General features: G+C 34.1%; 1 protein-coding gene across 9 annotated transcripts in view; it reads right to left on the reverse strand.

The window, feature by feature from the left end:
- The window catches only part of CCDC178 (coiled-coil domain containing 178), a 513,950-nt gene that overhangs the window by 442,613 nt on the left and 58,502 nt on the right, over positions 1-12,835 (reverse strand). For all 9 annotated transcript variants that reach the window (XR_002518666.2, XM_021930027.2, XM_017951655.3 and 6 more), the window contains one exon: positions 4,651-4,790. Coding sequence is in view for 8 of the 9 variants with exons in the window: in XM_021930027.2 (XP_021785719.2) it covers positions 4,651-4,790 (140 nt within the window). In the remaining variant the exon portion in view is untranslated. The remainder of the gene's footprint in view (positions 1-4,650; positions 4,791-12,835) is intronic.

Below are 12,835 nucleotides of genomic sequence, written 5' to 3' on the forward strand. Positions count from 1 at the left end.
CTGAACCAGGTGTGCTTAGAGCTCAGATATACCTGGTCTGGATGCTGGCTCTGCCACTGACATTGGATCTTGGGGGAAATCAGCCTCTGAAATCATTTTCCTCATCTGCAACTGGAAATAATGGCAGTTTCTATCTCATAAGGTTTCAGTAAGAATTCAATGAAATTATGCATATTAAGTGTCTAATAAGTCTATATTTGGTAAACATTTTATAAATATTAGCTTTATTATCATTGTTGATGTTATTAATTTTGTACAATATATTAACATTTTAAAGAATGCTTTTTAAATACTTTCTCTCTGTGTTGTTCTTTTAAATTACAGTAGCATCCTAATGACTGATATTGATTAAATGAAGAGGAAAATTTTAATTCTGTAGAGCTTACTCTAAATTAAATAAAACTATTTACAGCCTAGGCAGTCTAAGAGAATAAGGTAGAGGAAAAAATAAAACCTAATCTTTTATTTCTGTGAGAAGATATTCAGGTGATTATTTTTATCATTGTGCGATGTTTCCAGATTCTTTGCAAAAATAAAATATAGGGAAAATTTTCATAGTAACTCCACTCTGAAGAGTTTTTCTTTGGAGATTCAAATTGCAATTAAACTGGAGTGGATAGAAAAGTCCGTGGCAGATGCATTGCTGCTAACCACAGGCGTCAAGAGTGTTCTGACTACACTGGAAATCACTGTGGACAGAAAATTGTAAAAGACCGATCTGTCACTCATTTAATGTATGTTATACCCAGGGTAGATGTAACCTTTATAATTACTTATAGAATTTTATCTAATGGGCCTGACGTGGTGGCTCATGCCTGTAATCCTAACTTTTTGGGAGGCTGAGGAGGGAGGATTGTTTGAGGCCAGCAGTTCAAGACCAGCATGGCTAACATAATGAGACCTCAGCAAGAGGGGTTTAAGTAAACTTACACTTGGCAAATACCCCTTTCTCTTTTGCTTGTTGCTAGGCCCTTCATTGGGCAGCCTGTCCTTCCTCATCATTGCACCAAACTTTTCTAACAATTAGAGTCATAAGACATGAGATTTGGGTAATTTAGAGAGATAATTAAGCCAGTTGCCTGCTTTGACCTCTAACATTAAAATCCAAAGGAATTCAGATGATCTACAACTCAAAAAAAGAATTTTGTGCAATTCATTATGGAGATGTATATACACAGATATAATAACAGCTTTATTGAGATAATTTACGTAGCTTAGAGTTCATGAATGTATACAAATCCACAGTTTTTAATGTAATGGCGGAGTTGTATAACCATTATCATAATCACAGATGACCACATATTATATGTAACTGGGGTGAAGCCTCCAGCTGGTAATGACCAAGCATTGTTCCTCTGCCTTGCTTTGGCCGCTGCCTAACCCCTGGAAACTGGTGAAAGGGTAGTCCAGCACCAGATATGTTACCAGACAGGCCTGGGACTGTAGGTAATGAATGAATATATATTCACAAAGATGTATATACAGATACATTTATAGACAGGAATATGTCCCACTTCCTCTCATTTTTTTTACAGTCAGTTGACAACTTTACTGGGTAAAATGTTAAGTGGCAAAAACGTTGAGAAGAAATGTCCCTTTTCTGCATTTCCCTCAGGCATTCTGGAGGAAAAATCCACACAGCACACATTCATATTTGGTATTTTCTGCAGGTAATTATTCATTTTAAATATTTAAAAATTTTCTCTATTTGTAATTTTTGTGGGTACATAGTAGGTGTATATATTTATGGGGAAAATGTGATGTTTTGATCCAGGCATGCAATGTGAAATAAGCAGGCACAGACAGACAAGCATCACATGTTCTCACTTTCTTGTGGGATCTAAAAATCAAAACAATTGAACTCATGAACATAGAGAACAGACGGATGATTACCATTTTAATTATTTCTTACACACATAACTCACTTTATGTGACATGAGGAATTATGCTTAGGTTAACTAATTCTGAATTATGACCTTTACTTATTTGGAAATAATACATGCTATTAGCTTTGATTTCAAAAAATCAGAAGCTATCTTTTAAAGAGTTCTATCCAGTTGTGCCTGCTTAATTTTATTTTTGAGGAAATTTAAGTTCCAATGTCAATGTAAGGTTGTCTAATATTACCAACATTTTTTGGTAATATTATTGCTTTTTGCTAATATTATCACTTTTTCCATGTGATAATGGGAAGATTTTTTTTCTTATTGTGATAAAAAATTTTTATCAGAAAAAAATTTTTCATCTTTCAAAAAGATAGCTGGCCACCAGTTCATTCTTAAAATATTAGTTCAAATACTGCATAGATTTGAACTAAATATCTAATGGATAGTCCTCATCATTGCACCAAACATATTACTTACATTCTATTTACCAGTTCAACACTAGGAAATCTAACTGCACAGTCAATAATAAAACAAAATACGATAATTTTTAAATATAGAAAATAGAAAATCTACAAAATAACCTTGAAAATTAACAAAAGTTTGTCATTAGCATTTATTTCGCAATGAATCTTTCAGATAAAACTTGTATTTATTTACTTATAAACAAATTATTATCATTATTGAAATTTTTGTCTAGAAGTGTACTTATCTAGCATTGTTATTTTGTGTGTTTCTTCTCAAAATACCAATCAGTATTCTCTGAAATGAGAATTAAGATCTCTCCAAGGATATAAAACAGAGGCTAAATGGACTTTGGAGTCAGATGGAGCTAAGTACAAATTCCAACTCTAGTGCTCACTACCTGTGTGATGTGTACATATAAGGTATTTGACTTTTCTATGCCCTAGAATTCTCACCTGTACAGGAGAATTTCTATAAAGGGCAAAAAAAAAAAAATTAGATATTTATTAAATGCCTAGAAAATAGGAGATGTTAGGTACATAAATCACCCTCATATATGGAGTGGATAGGTGCCTCAGATGTATGCAGAAAAGAAAGGTTCTGTTTCAGCTCTTCATTTACTTTTTTATTCAACAGACAGTTATTGAGCGCCTACTATTTATCTGGCACTAATCTAGGCTCCAGAAGACAATACTAAAGAAGTCAGCCCTGGTGCTTCTCCTTTTTTGAGGTTTTTCAATGTATTTACATGAGAATAGTTCTTTTTTCAGCTTTTTAAAAGACAAGATGTAAAATATCTTGGCTTATTTTGTAAACTATTTTATCTAAGGTAATATTTTACCTGGTCTATTATCCATAGTGTCTAACAGTTTATCAACTGTTCAGAGCACTAAGTGGGATTCAGGAAGGAATATGGGCTTTGAAAACAGACAGAGGGTGTTTGAATCCCAATTCTGCCTTGTGACCTTGAACAAGTTACTGAGCTGTTTTAAGTTACTATTTCCCTATCTATCAATTAGGTATAACAACCATTCAATAGTAGTTTTGTAAGGTCTAAGAGCAATGATTCAGTAAAAAAACATAATGTCTGACTTACATTAGGTTTTTAATCAATGGTAGCTGTTATAATTATTAAAATACCATTATACCACTTTAATAAATGGTAGTTGTTATAATTATTTACTAAAATACCTATGATTTTTATCATTTTTAACAACATGGGTAATTGTTAAGTAAAACTCATAGGAAGTGTACAGCATATCATAGCAATAAATATTCATTTATTCTCTTTATTTCCTTGCCATAGTCTTCAAAGCCCAGGACACCATCAGTCCTGTAACCCATAAAGCATTCCTGAAGGGGTAATCTGATTTGGAGAAATATAGAAACAACAAAGGTAACAATGCTGGTATAGAATGATATAAAAAATACAGAAGTAACAATGACAAATATATATTGAGTGCATATCATTTGCTGGTACTTGTTCTAACATAATATCATTATCTCTTCATTTCCATCTAAGGTCACTCTAAAGCCTGCAATCTTGAAGACTGTACTCTAATGATCTCTAACAAAAGAGGTGACATCCTGGACTGAGAATTTTGAGTGGCCCATCAGAATGTTTGCTGAGCCAGATCCAGTAACAGTGGAAAGAAAAAAAAAATAGCACAGGTCTCTGGAAAATTGATACCCCATATGAGCAGTCTAATTCTGCATTAGTTGTTCAGAAATATAACCTTAATAAAAGGTCTGAGAAGTGATAATTTTTGTCATTCTTAAATCATCCTTTGAAAATAATTGCCTTTCAAGATTGAACTCCCTTCAGAATAATAAAGGCAAACTTTTAACAGGTTAAAAAGACATAGAATCATTATGTTCCTTTTCAATAGAACTATTAAGCATTTCTTTAGAATAAAACAACTCATTAAAAAGGGCACACTGTCCTTTTATACACCAATTTAATCATCTAATCAGTTTAGTGTCCCAAAAAGTATGTAAATACTACTTAATTTACTAGTCAAGTTGGCTTATGGAAATTACTACTTAGCATGATTGCCTCTGGATAAAGAACAAACAGGTAGGGAAAAAAACATCGATTTAATAAGGTCGTTTCACCCTTCTGGAGTGAGACTATCAAAAACATGTCTAGACTAGTAAATTATGCAACTGAGCAAAGATTCTTAAAAAGCATTCCAATTATCATTTTAAAAGTCCAAAGAGTTTTCTGGGTTCTTTAAGTAACCAACCCTTAGAGTGTCTATAAAGCTTACCAAAATATCAGCATTTTAAATTAGTCTCTTACTCTTTTCAAATGCTCCTGTATTTTGGACTCCACATCTTGGATGTGTGAAATCATTTTGTTGACACAAGGTGCTGGGATGTTTACTACAGCACAGCTGTGACGTCGGCATGGGTAGCTAAAGTAAATGCCTTTATTCACCCCTAAAGAGAACAAACGGAAGAAGCTCATTACTCATTCTATACAAAGTAGTAAACCTTGATGTTCAGAATAAGCAAAAAATATTCTGCTTTATTAGTGCTAATACTCTTAAAGTTTCCTTAATAGGTTGATAAATCTGTCAGAAAATTATAGAACAAATCTTCAAAAAATGTACAAGCTAAAATAAAATAATCATTTATGATCTAATTCTGTAACAAATAAAAATGAACCCGAGAAGCTAAAATAAAACTTCAAGCAAAGTTAAAAAACATAGCATCATGAACTAAAACATTGGAAAAAAATGAAGAAAAAGAAGGCAGAAAAATCAGTTGACCCATGTGTTACTAAACAGATTCTGAATCCCTTAAAAATAACTTTGAAATATATTTTAAATATTCCCTTCAAAGAGATGCCCTCTTCCAATGTAAATAATATCCAACTACTCATGCATTGAAGTTCTTCCTTAAATCCAGCATGAGTTTCTGTTGCTGAAAAATATAAAAGCAGGTCTCCTTCATCCTCATAATAACCTCATTTTCTACCTTCCATTTCTGAAAATTGGAGTCTTATGCGAAGAGTGATTGATGTTCTCACTGTAGTATTCAAGCTGTACTCATCATAAAATCTACTCAGTCCGATGTGCCTCAGTGATTCTAATCCTGGCATGTCCCAAATCGACTGAAGGTTGCAGAAGCACAGCAAAGTTGTCCATGAAACTCCACCAAAGTGCTTACTTGCAGTCCTTTTGACTCTAAGGACTCTATTTGGCTGGATTATAGTTGCAATCACTGATCTTAAATTTGGAGACGCAAAACATGCTCAGCGCCTCAATGAGAACAGTGTGATGTCCTCATTTCAATTGACCTTGAGGGAACAGAGAAATAATCCCGTTGTGTTTTGTTTCAATGCCAACCCACAGAGATGGTAAATATATTTGGTATCTTCATTTAAACCGCAATCTTTTAAATGTCTTTTAAATGAAGCCTTATAATATCTTCCTCTAGAAACACAACCTCTTGTAAAAATGGCATGTTTCATTTATAAATAAAACTGTTCAGTCTACTCTATAATGTTCAACTCTCTCTCGTGTGTGTGTGTGTGTGTGTGTGTGTGTGTATATAAAACAGTGACCTTTTTATGGCACTAAAAATATGTGCCAGACATAAAGCTAAGCTAAAAATTTTTGATGCCACCTTTTTTAATCCCCACAACAATCTTATAAAATGGGATTATTATTTTGATTTCATAGATGAGGAAATCAAGGCTTAGATAAATTACATAACTTGTCTAAGTCTATGGAACAGGTAGGTAGGAGAACTGAGACTTGAACTAAATCTCCCTGGCTATGGAGTATAAGCTGTGAAGGCTGTTTTTATATTTTAAAAGTACGGCAAAATAAAGAGAAACAGTACTAAAAATATATTTCAGGGCATCCTAAATGTTTTGCTTGTTTTTAAATTTTGAATGTTCCTTCATAATATCAGTGCTGGTATCCTATGTCTTTTAGTTTGCTTTGACCATACTCTGAACACATATACTTGCTATAATGATTTTTTTTGTGTTACATTCCATCTTTCCTCTTTAGTTCATAAACATGTCTATCTATCTATCTATCTATCTATCTATCTATCTATCTATCTATCTATCTATCTATCTATCTATCTGTCTGTCTGTCTGTCTATGTATCTCTCTCTCTGTAATAGTCAAAAGACCAAAAGAACAAGCTAGTAAAAATTACATATTGATCTCCTATCCAAATATCTTGATAAGGGCATGTTGGCCTTCCCTTTAGAAATAAGAAGGTTTTGATACACATTTAACCAATAAGCTGTCACTGCTACAGTTAAAACATTTGTTTTGCTTCAATAAATGTGGAGAAAACAAGAATAGTAATGATTCCTTTTATATTTTTCCTGACTGTGCCACTCTCAACCTATTTTGTGAATACTAATTAATTTCCATAGCACTCGTATGGTTTAGGTTGAATATGTAACATATGGTAAAGTAATGGGAATGATGTACTATGAACTTAAATTTGCACTAAAATCTGTAAAAGACATGACATCCTAAGTAGCACAAGATTGAACCAAAATTCAGTAGTTCATGTCATTCTTTTTATTCCATTGAAAGTATGGCATAAGTTAAAACTTTGAATTTTTAAGAATTTTACCCAGTTTAGGGTGACAGCATGATATAATCAAAAGACAGCTGAACTAGATGTCTGTATTTTCTTGACTGAATTGATAACTAGCTGTACATCTTTAGCTAAAACTATTCAGTCTTTAGGTCTCAGAATTCTTAATAAATTAATGTATTGGTAAGATGTTATATAAGATATTTTTCACCTAAAATTCCAAACATAAATTGAGGGAGCTCTTCCTTGTGAAGCCTGTGCACAATGGTCAGTGTGAGTATATAAAGAATTAAGTTCAGGCAAGACTTTCATCCTCTCTAAACATGCCCCTGACTGCAACCTCCTTGCCCAGAATTAATGCATAAAAGACAAGATCCTCCTGGCTCCAAGCCAGAGTTGAGGTTTGCTGAGACTGTGCAACAGGAAACTTCCATTTGAGAAAAAATATCAACTAGCTGTTTGTGTGGGCAAATGAAATAGAAAGACTATGTTTATAAACTGTCAACTCTTACTACTCAATGAATTTGATTCTTATATAATTTATTCACCCAGCTCCAATAATTTAACATGTTATCACAAGAGTCCTTCCTTTTCTTCTGCTTTTTATATGTGCTTCCTTTATGTATGTTACCCCAATTATTCTATCATCCCTTTATCTCAACTCAGAACGCTTTGGAAAAACTCTGGTGAACACATATTTCCTTTTCACATTATTATCCCTTTTAACATCTTGGTTTTCTTTCCAAAATGTAACATAAGTCAGTGCTCTTGAGGTTAAAAATAATTTGTCCTTTATGCAAAGACTCTTTCATGATGAACATAAAGCATCTTTCATCTTTTATGGAAAACAAAGATCTCTTTAGCTTTTGTTACACATGACAAAAATAAAATCACCTTTCACTGACATTAGAGTTATTACATTTTCATTGGACCTTACACTGTTGGATACATTTATCACTAAATATCTAGAATAATACACATGGACTCTCAGAGTCGGAAGTGGCTAAAAACTGCTTCTACTCTAACCTTAGTCAATATGCAATGCCCCTGATCGGTGTTCACTTACTGCCAATTTCTTCTCTTCAAAATCTGCAACTTCAATACAATTTTTTTACTTGCCTTGTGGACTCAGGTCTCCCCACCACCTTGCCTGACCACTTCCTAAAGCTATTATTCTATATCAAATTTTGCTTTGACCAGCAATTTTTTGAATGAACTGTTTATACTGGCAGCCGCAATATCCTCATCTGATCTCTTCTTCAAATTACAATTGATATACAAATATTAAGATCCATCTTACATGGTTCCTTGCCTGTAAGGAATACTCAACTCTTTCAGACATGTGAGTGCACCTACACCACTTTTTATTTCTCTCTATAAGAATGGATCACATTGCATTCTGCTGTTACCACATTTATGTTTTCCTATTTATCTTCCCCATGAAATTTTCCATTCTTTCTAGAGAACAACTATATTAAGTGCCTTAAATGATTATCGAATAAATGAATAAACAAATCCTCTATAATTTTTTAAATTTTTTACCTGGCTATAATCCGATTTTTGTTCTATTCATGAAAACTTCATTCTTACATCCCACTAAGCAGTATATCAACTGCCATCCATGAAGGAGTAACTGATATGGAATTAGTTCTCCAGTTATAAGCAACTCTAAATCTGGATTTCAAAATATGAGACAACTGATTTTGGACATCAAAAAATGGGCAGTTCAAGGTTTTTATTTCTGAGAAAAGGGAAACTGATAAAGTGGAGTCCCACAATCACCAAGCTCTCTGCCAAGGGACAATTTCCCAACTACAATAAAGAGATCTGGGAGCAAAACAGAGCACAGTAATCCCGCTGAGTTGAAAAGCAAATATGAGTTTCATGGACAGTGGAAGCATCTGGAAGAAGGCAGGAACTCAAGAAGAGAGAGCAATGCAGAAAGGAGCCTCAGAAACACATGTGAGAGGCCCCTCTGACATATGGCATAGAATCCCTGACCAATAACTTCTACCCAGAATGTGCAGAGAAAATTCACAACTTAATATTCAGAAAATAGGCATAAGGCTTGGACTCTTCACAAAAGACAATATACAAATGACTAATACAATGTGGAAACATGCTTAACATTGTTAGTCATCAAGAAAACGCAAATTTAACTAACAGTTCAATACAATTTCACACACACTATAATGCCTAAAATTATAAAGGTTGGCAATGCCCTGTATCAGAGAGGATATAGAACAACTGGAATTGATACATTGCCAGTGGAAATGTAAAATTGTTTAAACACTTTGGAAAACAATTTGACAATTTCTTATAAAAGTTAAACTTACCATAGGACTCAGCATTCCTCTTCTTTATATTTTCCCATGACAAATAAAAATATGTCCACAAAAAGAATTGTAGGTGAATGTTCATAATAGCTTTCTTGATAATAGTCAAAAATTGAAAAAAATCTCAAATTTCCATTAAAGGCTAAATAAATTGTGCAATATTATTGATCAATAAAAATGAACAGGCTACTGATATATGCAACAGCACGGATCAACATTAGAGACATTTTCCTGAGTCTGAAAAAGTTGGACACAAAGAAGTGGCATAATTTCATTTATTTGAAATGTTAGAATGGTAAAACTAAAATCATACTGGAGTTGTGGGAGTGAGTGAAAGTAATCTTATCTATAGAGGGGCATGAATGAACTTTCTGGAAATATGGAAATTTCTATACAGTGTTTGAGGTGGTGTTTAAATGGATGTGTATGTTTGTCAAAAGTCATTCACTTGTACACTGTAAATGAGTGGATTTTATTGCATTTAAATTGTACCGCCATACATCTGCTTTATGAAAAAGACATCTAAGCATATCCTAGTGACAGAGCTCAATAATCTTGTATCATTCTCCTACTTTAACTTTTTATACTACAAAACATTGTAGACAGCCCTTCCTTGAAATGTTCTTTTAATAACTTTCTCTAGCTGCTTCTTCACCTATTTATTCTCATATTACTTAAACATGACTATTTGATGAGAAATAATCTTTTCCTCTACACTTTCTCCTTTAATCATCTCCTTTAAGTGCTTAACTCTCAACTAAACAACTTTAGACTTAACCTTGTCCTGAGCTCCTTGCCAAATGTACAAATTTCCCATATCTGTCCTTCCTAGACTCCCATCCTGGCATTGAGAGTAAGGAAGGGAGGTCTGGACCTGCAGAATCCTATGCAGAATGGGAGAAGCATGATAGATAAAACTAAAATGTACCCATTGAGAAGTTGGTATACCACAAACAAGGAAATACATTCACAACAGTAAACTAAAATGCCAAAGCAGAAAGGCACAGAAGAAAAGGGACACATTTGTATGAATAGACATAGAGCTGGAAGGGATAAAGGAGGCATCCAGGGGAGCTCCAAGATGGAAGGTATCTGATACAGTACAAGCAGTGAAAATGATGCCTTGTACAGAGGATCCTCAGAAATGACTTGAAAAGTAAAAGAACTGTTATTAGTGGAAGGTATCCAAGTTACTGATGGCAAATCTATACTGGTCTGCAGCAACTTCAATTCTTGCCTCCTCAGACAAAATAATTCGACTGAGAAGAATAAGGCAGAAGGACAAACCAAGGCAAGTTTCAGAACAGGAATGAAAGTTTTATTAAAAAGCTTTAGGACAGTAAGGAAAGGAAGAAAAGAAAAGAAGAAAAGTACAATCTGGATGAAGGCCAAGCGGGTGACTTGAGAAACCAAGTGCGCAGCTTGACTTATGGACTTGGATTTTATATGTTGGCATACTTCCAAGATACTGCATTACTTCTCCCTACTCCTGAGATTTTATCGGGAAGCTGCTGATGAGTTTAAGGTGTTTTTTGTTAGGGGACTGCCTTTCTCTGGCACTGGCTGTGAGCAGTTATTACTTTAGATTAATAGTTAACAACTGCTTGACCATCACCTGACAGTCACCCAAAACTCCTGGTGTGTTGAGGGAGGGGTGGGGGGAGGGGAGTGGACAGGAGGGGAGAGTCCTCTTTTGCCCTGCTCATACCTGAGAGGCTACCTATTGTAACAGAATAAGAAAGTAAAGATATTCCAAAATAAAACTTTTGATTACCCTTCCCTCTGTCCCCAATCTATTTGGATTTTTTTTTATTTTTTTATAATTTCTACCTTTATTTTAGATTCAGGGAATGCATATGCAAGTTTGTTACATGGCTATATTGTGTGATGCTGAGGTTTGGGGTATGATTGCTTCTGCCACCCAGATATTGAGCATAGTACATAACGGTTAGTTTTTTAACCTTTGGCCCCCTCCTTCTCTCCTCCCTACAGTAATTCCCAGTCTATTGGTACCATCTTTATGTCCATGAGTACTCATTGTTTAGATCCCACTTATAAGTGAGAACATGAAGTATTTGGTTTTCTGTTCCTGTGCTAATTCACTTAGGATAATGGCTTCCAGTTGCATCCATGTTGCTGCAAAGAACTTGATTTCATTCTTTTTTATGACAGTACAGTATTTCATGGTATATATGTACCACGTTTTCTTTATCCAATCCACCATTGATGGACACCTAGACTGATTCTATGTCTTTGCTATTGCGAATAATGCTGTGATGAACAAATGAGTGCATTGTCTTTTTGGTAGAATGATTTATTTTCTTTTGGATATATATCCAGTAACAGGATTGCTGGGTTGAATGCTAGTTCAGCTTTTAGTTATTTGACAAATCTCCAAACTCCTTTCCATTGTGGCTGAACTAATTTACATTCCCACCAACAGTGTGTAACAATTTTCTTTTCTCTGCAGAGTTGACAGCATCTGTTGTTTTTGGCTTTTTAGTAATAGCCATTCTGACTGCTATGAGATACTATCTCATTGTGGTTTTCATTTGCATTTCTCTAATGATTAGTGATGTTGAACATTTTTTCACATGCTTGTTGGCCATGTGTACGTTTTCTTTTGAAAAGTGTTTATGTCTTTTGTCCACTTTTTAATGGGGTTGTTTCATGCTTGTAACATGTTTTAAGTTCCTTATAGATTCTGGATATTAGGCTTTTGTCAGATGCATAGTTTGTGAATATTTTCTCCCATTCTGTAGGTTGTCTGTTTACTACTCTGTTGATAGTTTCTTTCGCTGTCCAAAAGGCTTTTAGTTTCATTAAATCCCACTTGTCGATGTTTTGTTTTGTTGTAATTGCTTTTCAGGACTTAGTCATTAATTCTCTCCTAAGACTGATATCCAGAATGGTGTTTCCTAGGTTCTCTTTTAGGATTCTTATAGTTTGAAGTCTTACATTTAGATCTTTAGTCTATTTTAAGTCAATTTTTGTATATGGTGAAAGGGAGGAATCCAATTTCAATCTTCTGCGTATGCCTAGCTAGCTATCTCAGCACCATTTATTGAACAGGGAATCCTTTCCCCATTGCTTATGTTTGTTGACTTTGACAAAAATGAGATGGATGCAGGTGTGAGGTTTTACTTTTAGGTTCTCCATTCTGTTCTATTGATCTATATATCCATTTTTTGTGGATATATAGATCCACACTAAAACAGCACCATGCTGTTTTAGTTACTGTAGCCATGTAGTATAAAGACAGGTACAATGATGACTCCAGCTTTGTTCTTTTTGGTTAGAATTGCTTAGACTGTTTCAGTTATGTTTTGGTTCTGTATGAATTTTAAAATAGTTTTTTCTAGTTCTGTAAAAAATTACATTGGTAACTTTATAGAAATAGCATTGAATATGTAGATTGCTTTGAGCCATATGGCCATTTAATTGACATTGATTCTTTCAATCCAGGAACATGGAATATTTTTCCATTTATTTGTGTCATCTATGATTTCTTTCAGCAGTGTTTTGTAGTTCTTCTTGTAGAGCTCTTTCACCTCCTGGTTAGAGGCATTCTTAGATA

Source organism: Papio anubis, chromosome 19 (assembly GCF_008728515.1).
Source record: "Papio anubis isolate 15944 chromosome 19, Panubis1.0, whole genome shotgun sequence".
NCBI classification, from domain to species: Eukaryota; Metazoa; Chordata; class Mammalia; order Primates; family Cercopithecidae; genus Papio; species Papio anubis.